The sequence below is a fragment of the Xenopus tropicalis genome, chromosome 7, assembly GCF_000004195.4.
Source record: "Xenopus tropicalis strain Nigerian chromosome 7, UCB_Xtro_10.0, whole genome shotgun sequence".
In the NCBI taxonomy this organism is placed as follows: Eukaryota; Metazoa; Chordata; class Amphibia; order Anura; family Pipidae; genus Xenopus; species Xenopus tropicalis.
In genome coordinates, this window is record NC_030683.2 from 102,548,386 (window position 1) to 102,565,949 (window position 17,564).

At 37.9% G+C, this 17,564-nt stretch overlaps 1 protein-coding gene across 2 annotated transcripts in view; it reads left to right on the forward strand.

Moving 5' to 3' along the window:
* Positions 1-17,564, forward strand: part of ttc34 (tetratricopeptide repeat domain 34) — a 58,498-nt gene that overhangs the window by 12,378 nt on the left and 28,556 nt on the right. For both annotated transcript variants that reach the window (XM_002938491.5, XM_031905971.1), the window contains exons 4-7: positions 4,101-4,293; positions 6,365-6,531; positions 12,929-13,202; positions 13,804-14,018. In XM_002938491.5, coding sequence (XP_002938537.1) covers positions 4,101-4,293; positions 6,365-6,531; positions 12,929-13,202; positions 13,804-14,018 — 849 coding nt within the window. The remainder of the gene's footprint in view (positions 1-4,100; positions 4,294-6,364; positions 6,532-12,928; positions 13,203-13,803; positions 14,019-17,564) is intronic.

The window sequence follows — 17,564 nt, forward strand, 5'->3', positions numbered from 1 at the left end:
AAAGTGCAGCCACCTCCTGAATGCAAAATACTTTTAAAATGACTGCTGAGGGCTGCACCCTCATAATAACCACTTTTATTGATTCTTGAAACTCCCCATTTTATAATGGTTTCAGTTGGTCCCCAAATTTTTTGGGCACAGGCAATGGGAAGCCAGACTCTGCCCATGGCCCTCCATGTCTGCAAAGTCAATTGACTTTGCAGACATGGAGGGCCATGGGCAGATCAAGTATATAAATAAATATGGCTTGTTGAAAACAGGTTGGAAAAAGGTGAGATGGAGTCAGGTGTGGGTCCACTTTTTGTAGACCTACATATTACTAGATAGGGTAGATACAGTAACATGCAAAAGGCAGGGACTGTGAATGGCATAACATTAAAAGAAATATGCCAATGTGATATAAATACAGGATAGCAATACTATACAACAAAATACAGAATACAATACAACTGAATTCAGTTTGCTCTAAGACAATTCTAAGACAATCTGCAATTGGTTTATTTGGTGCATTTGTTTATTATTTTTGTTTTTTCAATTATTTTGCTTTTTGTTCAGCACCTCTCCAGTTTGGAATTTCAGCAGCTGGTTGCTAGGGTCCAAATTACTTTAGCAACCAGGAAGTGGTTTAAATGAGACTGGAATATGAACAGTGTCGGAGTGGCCCACCAGGATACCAGGAAAACTCCCGGTGGGCCCAGGTGTCAGTGGGCCCTCCTGCTCCTGACCGTTTGGCCTGTTTCATAGTTATTCCCTATTTCTGAATGGGAAGAAATAGGAGAAATAGATGGAATAGATGCTAGCATGTAAACAAAAGAGACTAGGAGAATAAAGAGGTTGGGTGAAGAAAGGAGGAAAAATAATTTGGGGAGAGGGCCTCTGGTCTAAGGTTTTCTGGTGGGCCCCTTGAGTTATAGTCCGACACTGAATATGAATAGGAGAGGGACTGAACAGGAAGATAAGCAATAAAAAGAAACAATAACAAAAAAATTGTAGCATTTTGTGCCTAGTGGACCTCATTTGAAAGTAGAAAACAGTCAAAATAATTGATTAAAAAAATATATAAAATGAAATATTGAAGACCAGTTTAAAAGTTTAAGAGTTAGCCATTCTGTAACAATACGAAAAGTTGGCTTAAAGGTGAACCATCCCTTTTAAACAGTGTTTCTAAAACTTTAGTACCTGAAGCCAGAATGCAGTGTGTGAAAGAGAAAAACACCGTTAAACTTAAGGAATCATTTTTTGGCTCACATTTCATTCCCGCTGTGTGATTGCTCAGATAGGTAGATACGAATTTCATAGTTCCACTTGAGCTCAACTGATGTGAAAATAACAATTTGACAAAATAACTGTAATTTGCTATGGAGATTTATATTTCATCTCGTAAAATGCTTTTTCCCCTTTTAGAAAAGGAAATAACAATGAGTTTATAGTCAACATTTATGGCTGTGCAGTTACCATAAATATATTTATTATCACGGGCAGGAAAATATAGTTGCCACAAAGGCGCAGCTGTCCATACATTACAGCCAATCACTGATCTTAATATTGTGAACACTACATCTATTGTATTTATAGTTATGTGCAAACAGAACATACAGTTGTATGCTATGCTTTTAAAGCCATAAACAAATAATGGACTTTACAGATACACAGTACTTCCATGAGACTACCTAGTGTAACCCTATTTTGGCTAGTATTTGCCAATGTCCAGCTAGTGGGTATGAGCACGCGCACAAGTGACTCAAACACGCAGGCTAGGCCTTCGCAAATGGGAAGAAATGCGCTTATGAGATGTTGCTTAATTGCAACTCTCCACTGCCAAAGGTATATTTGATGCAATTATGGACGCCAGAGGTTCTTTTGCATTGAACTATAACTTGGTTTATTGATGGACTGCACAGCATATGCAGGGTTAATACTCACAGTACTGAGGTATAGTTGTACAATTGTCAGATGCAGTTGCAGTATAAGCAGAATAGTGTAGCAACACGCTGGAGACAGATCAGGGATAATAGACAGGAGTCCCAAGGGTGTCTACTGGCCTGGATCCCTACAGCCAACTGTGGTTCAGGGTTTAGAAATAGCCTGAACCCTATGTTAGCATAGCCTTGGGTATACTAAACCCACTAAATTCTCCTTTGTTGGAGCACACAGCTGCTCTTTTTAAATAACCCTGAACTAAGTCACACTCCTAGAGCGTGCTATTACAGAGGTCTAACCTGCAAATGACTTCACCTCATTCACGGGGTCCCTGATCCCCACTTAGAATCACTAGATGGATGATTTCCTCTAGGGCACAGGCTTCTGGGCCTAGTTGGGTCCCAGGCTCAATGTAGCACCACCCTCTGCTGGTAAGAGGAATGCCAAAGAGGAAGTGCCCATGCCCTGTATAACACTATATTACAGTGGGCAGGTAGTGGTCATCCTATCTAAGGGCCAATAATTGCACAGATGCAAATAGCTAAAGTCGAAACATATTCTGCTTAGTAACAGCAAACTAGGAAGTGTAGGGATAAGACCATAGGGAGTGTTAACCCTATGGGTCTATATACTAGTTGTAGCATTTCACAAAATTTGAGAAAAACATTGGGGCACTGCATTATAATGCTCATTTACTAATAGAAGAGCAAAGTGCAAAATTCAGACACAAAATTCTATGATTTTCGTACTTTGCACATGGCATTTCGGAATTTGTATTAAGCACTACGTTTGCCACCTGGCAGGTATTTTACTTGCCTAGCCGATAAAACACATGCCAAGGCTGGGACAGTTTAACAAATTTGTAGTAACCTTGATTTCAGCCCCTGCCCCCCGCCCCCATGGTCCACCCAGAATTTCCACAAACTTACCCTCTGCCCTTTTGTCTGATTGAGATGTCTCCTCGAGACATCTGTGAAACCATGGCTCCACCACTTTTGACATCACCCCACCCCTTTGCCATTGTGAACTGCCCTCACCCCCACTGACCAGTAAGTTATCTTTAAACAAGTGGCAAACCTATTAAGCATCCATATGCACACTTTCACAAATGAGAGTAGCACCTCTCCCTGTATTTAATGCTTTCTATGGGTGAATAGGGACATAGGCAGCACGTGGGCATGTCCCCTTGCTTGCACATCATTCAACATTGGGTTATGAGGCATTCAAGGTGCTAATGAGCTATTTACCTTCTGCCAAACTCCTTTGTGTCAGCTCAAACTGAAAATGAAAAAATCTATTTTATTTGATCAGAAACAAATGCAAGTTTTTCACAGAATACGTTTTTTCTGTTTGTTCTCAAGAGAACTAATTAAATATTACATAACCCATAAATAATTACATAACCCAGGCAAAGCTATCAGCTTAAAAATATAATAACTAGCATTCTGTAATAATAATAATAAAAAGATGGGTACAATTGTCTTGTTATTAGGTACATTTTAGGGTATAGCTGGGACTAGGAAGATGCTCAATGAGACCTTAGAGGCAGCACAGACTGCTACCCCTGTCTTAAAGGAAAACTATACCCCCAAACAGTGCAGGTCTCTTCAAAATATATCACATAAAGCAGCTCATAGGTAAAACCCTGCTTCATCTAAATAAACCATTTTGTAATAAAATACTTTTTTTTAGTAGTATGTGCCATTGGGTAAATCCTAAATAGAAAATTGCCATTTTAAGTACTAAGGGCTACCCCCTGGGATCATAGGATTCTCAGTGCACAGAAACACACCAGGGCACACATACATGTTAAGTTACATCAGCCAATTAATAAACAAAGTCCTGACTTTTACTTCCACACTACTTCCTGTTACAATTAGAGCTGCATTATTTCCTGTCAGCTGATCTCTGAGGGAACACACAGCCCGTCACTAAATGGTGGCTCAAGGGAAAAGATGCCAAATGACAATATTTACTGATATATATATCTGTTTGTCTGAGTCTTTAATAGGTCACTTAATATGATATAAACTCTGAGTGTTCATTCTGGGGTATCGTTTGTATATAGTTTCTAAAGCACCATAGCCTCAGTTCTGTCTAAAAATCCAAAAACATATATTTCTACTATCAATAAACACATGAAAGTTTAATTTATTTTGTGTGTTCCCTTTCTGTCTCAGCTAATAAAGAAAGTCATACAGATAGGAGACACATCTTGCCTACTTCCCATCATGGATATCTTTAAAGAGGAAGACCGGAAACTGATGCAGAACCACTGCCATGCAAAAGCACTTTCAATTCTCCATAGCAAGCAAGGGGATTCGTACATCAAGGAGGCCATTGCCTACCTCTCATTTGCTATTATTGCATCAGGTACAGCCTTTACTATTTCTGTATAAATTACTTATTTTTGCAACATAAACTTTGCATGTCCCTAAAAAGATGCATCAGGCATCTTCACTGCTGTGTTAATCAATCTGACTTTACAGACTCAGGGTGATGATGACTGTGAATGATTAATATCAGATACAGAAATGCAGATTCCCATCTATCTGTAACCCAACACAGTTCGGTGTTCCCTGATTATACAGATATTACATCTACTTGTTTCTGGTTAATGGTTTTATTTGGGCAAGGCGATTACATGATATAGGTGGTTATTTAAGAAGACCTTTGACCCGAGTGCTTGAGCACTAAGGGGCACAACATCTCACCCCTTATACAAAAAAGCACTTGGATCCAGGGTTTTGCCAGGGTCAGACTGGCCCAGTGGGGCACTGAGAAAAACCCTGTGGACCCCATGGCCCCCACTGATCCAGTCTGCTCCGACCAACTATGGGCTCTGCGCATCTTCCCCCTACCTTGGACGCAAGGCTGCATGAGGTACATGGTGGGGGAAAGGTGTTTGACATCACAACTGGGGTGGAGGGCCCTGACACCCCAGTTTAACCCTGAGTATTGTTGCGCTTTGTAATTTATGCTGTCATCTTTTGTACTCCATGCTTTCATCTCACAATTTTAAGGGATGATGTCAAGATTGCATATTTTACTTTTTAAGAGGTGTATTAATCAAATGGTGAACTCTTAAAGGAGAAGGGAGAACAAGCATTATTCAAACTTAGCTCAGTAGAGTGAAAAGCCAAACTTTAACAAGAAAGTCGACATTTTCACACTACTGAGCATGCTCCGGCCCCCTGATTTGGAAGACAGTTGGAAGAGGATCGCTCACTCTTAGCTACCCCCAACTGGTGCAGTTTCCTCCTAATAGGAACACCAACCTGGTGTATAAGGCAAGCGATTACAATCACTGGGGGGGTGCCTAACATTTTGGGACCCCCAGTGGGTTTACCTTTCCTTCTCCTTTATCTTTTACCCATTGATAAATACCATAAGAGCTAATAGAGAATGGTAAAATTTTAATGCTGTGAGGAAATTAACAATTTGATAAATCTGCCCTTAAGTGTTCCAGTCAAAGTCATATCATTATGCATTGCTGGATAATTTTGGCCCAAAACGTGTCTGAATACTTTTGGCAATATAGTGTAGCTAGGACTTCCAGACAGATGACACACTCAAGATTTGGCAACAGGGAATTTCAGGTTTTGCCAAAATGATAAAAACAAAATGGGCCAATTTTATATCAGCTGTTTCAGTAGCCAAAAATCATCTTACAAAACACTGTATGCTCTTCAGTGTGCCAGAAATGTTACGTTATTCCAAGGGTATCACTGCCTACTTGTGTACCTTTAGAATTAAATGGGAGATGAAAGATTTTTTGAGTTCCCCCTACCTGATTTGCCAATATTATTAAACTGCTTATTCATCTCTATGTAGAATTGTTGATTGTGCTTTATTATTTAATTGTGCATTTATTTACTGGTAATATCTTTTATGGTACAAATGTAGAATGTTTTTTAATAGGGAACTGTGCACCAATAATAGCCCAGGAAATAATAATCATTGCTCAAGCAACTAAAGCATCTTTCATATGTTTGACATTGTACAATGCTTTTATTAATAAAAAAAAACAGCAACAGCAGCCACACTATTTGCTTTTATTGGACACTATCCCTTTAAAAGAGACTCAAAGGCACATCTGGATACCAAGCTATGTAAAGTGCTGTTCATTTTTAGCATAAATAACAATGATGTATGTAATTCCAAGAAATAATTTGTCACCGTAAGTTGCAGTCTTTGTGTTCCCCTAATGGCGTAAGCATTTGATAAAACTGTGATAAAATAGTCTCTAGGACTCACAAATAATTATCTTGACAGCTAAGCCGCACGGTATCTCCCCATTTAATGCAGGTGGCCTAGAAAGCATCATAGACTGTTACTGGGTCTGTATGACATTTCCTTAAAAGCACATTTTATTTATACGAGCTTCATTAACATTAAGCAAAACAATCAGCGATCCCATTTTTTGTTTGTTTTTTTCTGTTAGGAGGCCATGCCAAAGATTCACTGCTTGCCAGAGCCAGATGCTACGGGCAGCTGGGGCAGAAAAAAACAGCTATTTTCGATTTCAATTCTGTTCTTAAGGATGAGCCTTACAATGCAGAGGCCCTCAGTGGAAAAGGATTCATTCACATGACTCTTAACCAGCAAAAGGTATTTTTTAAATATAAATGTATTTTCAAATAACAGTGGGGTAAAGTAATAAAATTTGCCACTCTGGCCTTGGACCCCTTACCAAACTACTGAATGATTGCAAACAGCTTGAAAGGCCTTGAATTATAACATTTTAGGGTCTCTTTTGTACATGCCAACCTCCCTGCAAGGCCCAGCTCTCCTATTAAACTGCAATTCCCTTTGTTTAGGACTACACTACTGATTACTGGTTAGTATGGGTTACTAAACCAGTAGCAAACTTTGCACCATTTTACATAATACAACATCATTAAATTCTCACCTTAATCTTAGTTATTGGGCGGACGCTGTGGCAGACACCCAAATTTCCTTCACTCTGCTGTGGTTGTAAATGGGATATGGGGCTGTGATCTATGGGAATTAAAAACAATCCTGTTCTCAAAGCAAACAGGTATGTTCAGCGGGAACCCCCACTTAATGAGACTTTCTCACACAAACTTTTGATGCAGAAAAATGGGCACCAGCTTCGGCAGTCAACCAGTGAAGGCATAAATCATTGTCAGAGTCCCTCCATTGTGCTCACTCCGTGTTACCATCTTAGTGTAGAAAACTAATGGCATCGTTCTACAACTATATACATTTAATACCACAGGTCTTGGAGAGAACCGGATTTTTTTTTTTAAATATAGGTAATTGAAAAATGCCTATAAGGGTATCTGTACCCCTTTACAATGTTAGTCTAGTGCTTGTGCCAAGCATACTTTTTGCCTGTTGTTTTAGTCACCAAAAATCTGCTTAAACAATAGGCAAAAAGTATGCTTAGCACAAGCACTATTAAATGAAGAGAAGGGAAGTGGTAAGGAAAAGAAAAAGATGATAATGCAGGGGATAAAAGGAAATTAGAAGAACATGCCTGCCTCAAGAGATAGGGGAATTATATTTTGCTACCATGCGTAACAATATGTAGGAAAATCATAGTCACATAGTTAATTTGGGTTAAAAAAAGACTGTATATATATATATTCATATGTAAAAGGGGGTAGGCTCTTGTTCTTTGATCTTTTCTAAGGGAGAAAAGACCCCTTTTATCTGTCTATAATGTCCTTTAATGTACTTATAAAGAATAATTATCTCTCCTAACGAAAAACCCACCCTTGACAGACTGTCCTTATAGTTTAATTCTTTTATCCCTGTTACAAATCTAGCTGCATGTCTCCAGCTTATTAATATTCTTAAGGACTGGAGCTGTAGGGATTCACCAAATTCATTATTTTTGAATAATAGCACAATAAATGGTTAAAAATAGCTACGTAGTACATGCATGGCAAAAAAAATGATCTCCCTGTTTGTGTAAACGAAATTCACATAATTTTAAAAGTTTGGCTCCAGCCAAACCCTGCTGAAAAGGGCCTGGATTCAGCGAATCCCAAAGCAAATCTAGAATCCCTACTATAAAGAGGCCATATCACTTAAGTTAATGCCCTTTTTATGAAAGACTTTATTTGCTTTAGCATTGAATGGCACTGTCTGGAGTTACACAGCTTATCATCCACAAAAATCCCAAAAACCTTCCCAGTTTCATAGACATACATACAACCACCACCAGTAACCCCTGAACCATAGCAACATCTTATGGCTAGGTAGTGGTAATAAATGTTCCCCATTGGTTGCTCTAAACCAATGTTTAATCACCCTAAACAATTAACTACAGTTAAGTCATTCCCCTATAACCCTTCTGCCACAATTCCGAGCACACAGGGCCACATCCAGAACTTCAGATTCAGAATAGGATCAATGTGGCCTTTTCAATTAATTTTTACCAGTCAGATATTTTCAAGGTGGGCTGAAAAGTTTGTAATTATAATGTTGTATACTGTTATTTTTAATACAGTAGTTCCATTTAGAGTTGCTGCCCAAATCCTTTTGGAAAACAAACATTTTCATAATTGAAAAGCATGCAGAATATAGGCTTTTAGATCTGTTAACTTTAAAAGGGACATCAGTGGCTTGAAAATGAGTGTTGTCCCTGTAATTAGTTTTGTCCATATATATCACAAAGCCATCCACGCTCACTCTCAACAGACTCAGTAAGGGAAAATGCTTTTATTTAATGCTTAAATAGTTGATAGAGAAACCCATTTATATGCTCAGACAACTTAACATAAGTAGGATAAAAGCAAAGGAAAATTACTAAGCCCTTATACGTAAGTGTTTTTGGCTTCTTATTGGAACAAGGACTCCTAATGGAGTGTACTAGCGATTCTTCATCTTGTTTGTACATTCCATCTGCTTTATCCTTTTCTCTCTGGCAGCTCACTCTTCTAATGGCAGTTTTGATATTTCTTCTGTGCAGGGCTAATATATGTTGTTTAAAAGCCATTTCTCATAAAACAGAAGACAAAGATTACATATATTTAATTATGGGAGACATTTTGCTCTGTTTAAACTCTGGTCTGAGGAAAATGGATTTATTGTAGGAAGAATTTAAACCCCTTCATGTAATGAGCATGTGGTTTTATCCAATTAGAGTATAATCCACAATATTCTATACACCACTATTTAGTTACCGCTAGGGGTATGTAAGTATATGAATTTTCTGCTTAATTCTTTAGGCCTCCCCATAGCAACACTATAAGGAGAGGACATATTAGTCAAAGTTATATGAGAGCACTTTTTCAGATGGATCAGTCATGATTAAAGCATTTGGCACAAGCAGCCACACCCCTTTTACCAGTGAAATGAATAGTGTGTAGTGATGAGCGATTTTTTTCCCCAAGCATGGATTCGCAGCGAATTTCCGCATTTCGCCATTGGCGAATTGTTTTGCGAAACTTTTTTTGTTGTGCCTCAAATTGGGTGCGGTCCCGTTAAAATAAGGGCGCGGTTGAGTTAAAATTGGGCGTGGTCGCATCTAAATTGGGCTCGGTCGCGCCAAACAAAGTGCGGCAACAAAAAAATAGATGCGGGCAACGAAAAATCAAGTGACAAATTAGTTTCGTAAATTTTTTGCTGTTTCATGAATTTTCTTGCCGTTTCGCAAATTTTATGAAACGAAACGGGACAGATTCGCTCATCACTAATAGTGTGCCATGTGATGTGCACTGTGGACCATAAACAGTAATAATGCCTGCTCTATATGTAACCTTCAATGGGGAATTATTACAAAATGCATTCTGTGACTTCAGTCCCCTGTGGCTGAAATTACACTGGTTCTTGCTAACCTTGGAGTCATAAATAAAAATCCACTGAATTCATCATAATACACACCAAGACGCATTCATTAATATTTAATTTGTTATTTTTCTCTAAATTCAGGTGTGAAGCAATTCAATTGAGTTTTTTCTCAGGTGTTAGCATATCTAGAATCTGAAAAACTCTATTGTGTCCATTGGTGGACAAAAACATTATTGCAATGAAAATAGTATTGTCTGATTATCATATCATGTTAAAAATACACCTTGCTCTTGACTAATATATAAGCTTGTCAGGTTTTAGCTGCTTCATTTTTTCATTTGAATATTCATTATTTTCAACTGATAAGTCTTTAAAATTCTAGTTTGAAAACAATGAAAGTTGCGAGTGAGTTTTTTCGCCAAATTTTCTAAAATTTAAATAAGTTTGCCCCCAAATGTGTGCAATTTTATCCCATAGTCATTTAAATGCATGTCCCTGTATCTCATTGGTTTTTCAATATTTATTTTTCTGAATGAGTTGCCAATGAGTTGAATGAGTTTCTGAATTATTTGCCATCTTCTAAAACTTTCTAGTTTTCAAATGGAGGTCACTGACCCCTTCAGACAAAATCTATTGCTCTGTGAGGCTACAATTGTTTGTTATTGCTACTTCTTCTTTGTTATGGTTGCTTATCTTCCTATTCAGGCCCTTTACTATTCATATTTCTGTCTTTCATTCAAACCACTGCCAAGTTGCTAGGGTAAATAAAACCCTAGCAGCCAGGTAGCTGCTGAACTACCAAACTGGAGAGCTGCTAAACAAAAAATAAAAAAATAATAAATCACCAATTTCAAATTGTCTTAGCAATGTCTACAACATACTAAAAGACCAGTTAAAGGTGAACTACCCCTTTAAGAACAAAAACAAACCAAACTGTCTTCTCTGTAAGTGGTAATTTGAATTAAAGCCCTTTAAAATTGAGGCACAAAAACAAATAAACCTCTTTCAGAGGAAGAAAAACACAATTAGAGATATTTAGTCTAGGATATTTTCATCAGAACGACTTGCTGAGAAAGAAAACACAATTAGAGATGTTTATTCTAGAACATCTTCAGTAATAAGTATTCATTAAGGTACAACATCCAGGACAAAAGTTGCTAGCGCCAGTTTAATGATAGCCTAATGATTGTCATTTTATGGGTACATAGAAATAAGCTAACTGCCAGAAATAAATGCATTTTATGCCTCAGAATGCTTGAAGTTGTTTAGAAATAACACATTTTGAGATTTATTATATTCCATTTATTATGGAACAGAAGAAAATTCTTTTGTCTAATTACATTTGCATCTCTTAAAAAACAACATTTTGAATATATATTTTCTCTGCTTGGCTGGTCCCAAATAAATATACATGCTTTACATGTTTTTTAGTGATTTGCAAAGGCATCAGCTGAATAAATGCCAATGCCCTGTCGCTGCACAGTGAGATTATATTAAGGCTTAATGATGAAAATACAAAAAGGCTTTGACCTCAAGTGAGGGCAGAGCTTTCAAGGTGGATAGAACTTTTTACTGTGCATGTTATTCTTGCTGAAATTAGCGAACAGGTTATTTAGGGCCAGATCTAGGTGAAATGCAATCGACATCAAATGCTGTTGGCAACATTTGATATTCAAACCTACTTGCACTGAAATCTCCAATTCTAAGTCACAATGCATTTATCACTGTTCAGTACCAATGTTGTGTCCCCATGTAAGGCAATAGTGATGTGCGGGTCAGGAAAAACTCAACCTGCACCTGATTCTAACCTCTAAAACAGGGATCCGCAACCTTTTTTACCCGTGAGCCACATTAAAATGTAAAAAGACTTGGGGTGCAACACAAGCACAAAACATGTTCCTGGGAGTGCCAAATAAGGACTGTTTTTGGCTATTTGGTAGCCCCTATTTGAACTGGCAGCCTACAGAAGGCTCTGTTTGGCAGTACATCTGGTTTTTATGCCTGATTTAAGTCCACTGGGAGCAATAGCCAAGGGTTTGGAGAGCATCGTGTTGCTCACAAGTCACTGGTTGATGGTCACGGCTCTAAAATGTTGCCATTGTAGGACCCACACCCAACCCATACCTACATCTCTCTGCTCTGTGCACTACTTCTCCACGTGCCTTAGGTTCCAAGAAATTTAGGGAGCAGAGGAAGAGTATACTTCACCAATCTGATCCACACCCAACCTGATCCCACAATCGTTGGCCAAATTTCAACCCTAACCTGCCTGGACTAAGGGTGAACCTGCAAATCACTATATGGCACATAGCAGCACAAAACTAATTAAACTTTGGTGATAAGATTGAATTCTAAACTTCACATGGAGTGCCTGATTGGCAGCTCTGGTCAATATGAGAAAGGTTTGTGAGTAGTCTATTCTATCTCAAGACAAAATCTTGCCACCGTGGGCATTGGCACATATATATGTATACTGATTACTGCTACTTGTAACAACAATAAAATCACCCACTGCTTGATGTGGGCTGCTTCCCTTTGGTATCATGGGAGTCACGTCGGTGCCCTTGGATGAGTTCCTCTCCAGTAAAGCCTCCCAAATGTACTGTGGTAAATCTTTCTTGGCTTGGTAGAATAGAGGTTGAACACTGACCAAAAACAGGTTGAAAGAAAAAAGCGTATAGTAACATAGTTACTATGTTACTACATGTTTTTGTGCGAAGTGTTCCTCCAAATGGTTAATATTTTCATGACACACATTGGAATGGGTTTTGTTTATAAATACAGAGACATAGCACATTTCCATTTGTATAGTTACCAGTACCAGTCTGGTTACTTTAAGTAAAGACCTAAACACAAAACAGTTGTAAAGGGAATAAACCTAGAATAAACTGAATTATGCTGTAATTGTGTCCTTGACACCAAAGAATGCAAAAGCATCCATTACCTATCAAATGACCTATTCTTTATAAGGCAAATCAGTACTTGAATGAATGGTACAATGCCAAAGTGTTTCATTAAAGAATCCAGGAAGATATTTGAGCCATTTACTACTAGGAAACAAGTTGACAAATTACCGTGAAGCTTTACTTACCAGAATTAACAATAGCTCATTAACTGCTATTTTTGCTATGGTCTGTTCAGCCAGAGGTTAATTAAATGTAGGATATTAATGACCAGAACATAACGTCCCTATGGCACGCTAATTTTTTTTCTGTTTTTGTTGTTGTTCTCTAATATCACAAAGGAAGCAGTGCATGACATATGTTTGGCAATCAAAGCAGATGCAAGTTATACTATCCAGGAGATCCATTCTTTAATGCCAGAAGCACAAGTCGTAATCACTGAATGGCTGTATAACCACTGCAGGACATTGCTGGCAGAAATTCTAACTGCCAATAATAATCTTCAAAGTGATCCAACTTTCAGTGAACTGGAGGTGCTTGCAGAAGCTCTTATTAAAACTGACAACAAGACAGCACATTTTCACATATTGTATACAGACATTCTTATTGCAAAAGGTATGAATCTTTATTTTTATAAATATGTTACATAGTAAACTATTTAAAAAAATGGTTTTAGGTGGGCATTTTCTTCACAATCGAGACCAAGGACCTGTGGTCACTCCATGAATACAGCTCTGTCTGTATTCAGCAGGACCTGTGGTCACTCCATGAATACAGCTCTGTCTGTATTCAGCAGCACTGTATCCATGAAGGGTAAACTGGAGGTGTGCCATAGACCCACAGACCTCCTTTCCCTATGACTAGAAAATGTAAGAGGTCCTTAAGAATTTCAAGAAATACATATTTAACCATAGTAAAAAGCCAGGAGCAGGGGTCAAAACATGATGCACCATGTGGGGTATGAAAACTAGTCTTTAGAAGAGGTTGGATTAAGAAATCGCTGGTATCTTTGTGCATTAGTGGCAAGGAGAGGGTCTCATGGGATATTTGGAGACTATGGAATATAAGATCACTTGCTTAGGCATTTGTGGCAAGGAGAGGGTGCATGGGATAGATGGAGACTATGGAATTCAAGATCACTTGAAATTAGTGGACATTTTCCAATCTTAATAAGTATGATACAAATGTGTTAAGATAATTTCTTATATTTATTCAGAGAAATATGATGAGGCTCTCAATTATCTACGAAAATCGTTCAGCACTAATGCAATTGATGAAACAGTCAAAGCAAGATACGGCGTGCTTCATGTCAAGTATCGAAACCTTCTTGTAGCTGCTCAGGAACTCTGCACATTAGCTGGCAAAAAACCAGAAGAAGTGGAAATCCTGGTGAAATTTATGGATAAAAGGCAGCGACAAGGCTTATCTCAGGTAATATAAAACTGTACTGTTTTTATTGCAGCCATGAGTGACTTTATGCATTTTATTATTATATGTCCTGTCGTATTGTATAAGAACTTGCCCTTAGTAGCAAATATATGTTTTGCACTATGAACAAAGCCAGTTGCAGTGTACATTCCTGAATATCCTCATTTACAGCGGGTTTAGCAGTAGTATGACCCAAGTTATGAATGATCTCTAATGTCTGGAGTTTAACAGCCTTTGCCAGTAATGCTACTATAAAATGTTACTTGTCCATAAAGTTCAACCTTTTATGTCAAAATGCTAGTTAATCTATGAGAAGGCAAAAAAAGCCCCTTTGTGTCCTTTTCCAATTTGCCTCAAAGGGGGAAAAATTCCTTCCTGACTCCAAGATAGCAATCCTTGGATCAACTTTATACTAAGAGCTATTTCTGTAGCCCTGCATTTCCTGACTTGCTAAAAAGGCATCTTTTGGTGCAAAAATATCTTGCACTGAAGTTTTATTACTTGCACTGCACACTGGTGCAAACTCACTGGTTAGTTTTTGCCAGCCAGCTTAAGATAGAACAGTGGAAGCTAACATTTTGATTGGTTGCCATTTGATACTACCTAAGTGCAAATGTGCCCACGTATCCCGGTGTTTTGGTTACCTGACTCTTTACCCCTATGTCAGTCAAGCCATTGTGTCATTTATCTTTTAGGCACACTTGATATTTTTGTTATTACATAGATACAAAGCAATACATTGCTTTCCACAGGGTGGGGGTAATACATGATATAATGGTCATCTAGTAGGGCCAAAAGTGACTAACCTATCAGAACAAATATCTGTATATTTAGCCAGCTTGAGTCCAGGTGAGTTGTAACAATTGTTAAAAGAAACCTATGACCACAAGACAAGAATTGTCTCATATCACTTAATGAGTAATAGGGTTTATGGCACAAACTATAACCAGAAAATAACAGTCCTACCATATGGATTTGGGACCAGGTGTCGCTTTGGGTGTAGTTGTTTAACAGAATTCATTCCATTAGTTTGCACTTGTTGCGTACAACAGTACATCTACATTGTAAAAACATATTTTTTCAAAAGAAGTAAAGTATGTAAAATGTGATTCTCATCATTTCTGGGAATCTCTTTGAAGTTCTTGTAGGAGTGAAATTTCTACAAATGATTGAGATTTAAAGATGTTCATTAATTTCATAATTTTTTTTGGTATCCCAAAAGCTAACTATGTGGTTAATTGCCCTGCAGTTTTTCTATTCAGTTCTCACGTCAGGAGTGAGTCCACATGAGAAATTTTATGAACATCTATACACATGACTACTATGTGATCCATCATTCTCTTCTCTACAGTAATAAATGCATCTTCTTAAGCCTTTCCAGTTGTTGCTGATCACATGCATTTAGAGACAGATAAACATATAAAATAGTCACACAGTCTGCTGTTATAATTAGACATTGTTTGCATTTGTGCTTACCTTTTTTTCCAATTTTGTTTTGTATTGTGTGAAGTCCAAAAAGAGAACACAGTACTGTACAGAAACTCATTTAATCACTGTTATTATCTGAAAACTATTCATAGATTGGGGAAATGTAGTAGAAATATAATCTGGTCTTCAATAAATGTTAACATATAGTTCACATTTCCACTTACATCAACAAATATTCATCAGGAAACATAGAAAATGAATGTGATTTACTCTCTGTAGAATTTGTCAGTGGACCAATGATGCTAAATTAACTTTTATTTTGAAATCTCTACCTAAAAAAGCATCAGAGATGAAATGAAAGATAATTTAAACAGAGTTTAACAATGATAAAGATTTCCACAAATGTACAGCTGAAACTGTATTATTGTTTAGATCTACAAAACATTCTACAAAACTGGTATAGGAATTTGTAGTGCCATTTTAAACCAAATATTTGTTTTTTACAACCTCTATTTTAACTTTGATAACTTTTTACAGAACATTAGATATTAGGAATTTTAACTAAATTGTTTATCAGGACTTCCAGCTTCTAGAGCCACCTTGCCCAGATGGATAGTTGGAACTATTTCCCCAGCTTGTACTTCACTAGGAAAAGTTCTGCCTAATTTGAAGGCCAGTTTCACTAGGAAAACTATCTCATGGGCCTTGTATAACCAAGTGTCTATGGACTTTATTTGCAAGGTAGACACATGGAATTCATTACACAAGCTTTTAAGATTTTTACAAACTAGATGCTTCTGCACTTAGGGGTTATGTAATAAAAGGCACTAAGTTTGCCTAGGAGCAGTAACCCAAAGCAAACAACCAGAAGGGAGAATTTACAGGGTCACCTGTTTAAAAACAACCATCTTATTGGTTGCTATGCTTTACTTCTCCTGGGCAGACTTAGTACCTTTTAAGACATATGGGGGCAAGCTCATTCCTGCCATAATCTTTTTCTTTGGATCTAATCTTAGTTATATTTTGACCACCCTCCTTATGTACAGCTTTGGGACTTTCTCAGTCATCCTACATGGACATGTAAGTCAAAGAAGTAGAAAGGGATATTTTCTTACCAAAGCATCTTTTTCTTGAAGGCTGTCAGGGCAGCATTCCACCCAAATAGTGCAGTTAGTGGTTTTTTCTGCTCTATCCTATTTCTATAGCTAGTCATCTTAGTCAGGATAATGCATTCTGTGTCTCCACTGCCAGGCTTTGGCATAAAAACTGAGGATTGAGGTGAAGGCACAGGAAGAGTAGAATATTTTGCCCAGTTTACAGCAAGGTGGGTGACAACATGTTAGGCACCCCCAGTGAAATAGATCGATAAGGTTTTTCTCTGGTTAGAAGAGAACCGCACCAACCTGTGGAAAAAACTCTGTGCGCCACACTGTCAACTTCTTACCTTACTTTCTTATTGATTGGCATAAATTCTTTTCTTTTGTTTCTTTTTGCTAACAATCTACAATATTTTATTTTAAAAGACATATCCTTAAGTCACTTGATATTTCTGACACCTAAAAGATAAAATTCATTATCGAGACCTTAGCAACATCAAGATATGTATATTCATTCTTCACAATATTTACATTTCTTTAATAAGTAAAAAGGAAGATACAACCTGCAGTTCAATTCAGAAAGTCTACATCAGTGATCCCCAACCAGTGGCTCAGGGGCAACATGTTGCTCACCAACCCCTTGGGTGTTGCTCTCAGTGCCCCCAAACCAGGTAGTTATTTTTGAATTCCTGACATGGTTGACAAGTTTTGGTTGAATAAAAACAAGATTTACTGGGGCGTGGCCATGATCTTGAGCAGGACAGACGCGCAGTAAAGGAGCTCCGTGTCGGGACCCCAAAAAAAGCTATACTAAAGCCTGCAAACCATTACAATTCTCCTCTCAGCTCCTGGACTTACCTCCGGAATGTCACCGAAACTTGTTAAGAAACCTACTCAAACGGAACTCCAGTCTTTTCTGGTAAAAGGAAAGCTCTCCGCAAAACAACAAGATGGCGGCGCCCAGACAAAAGCAGATACGGCCGCGCCACTTCCCGAACTGACTCCCGCACCGCAACCACTTTCT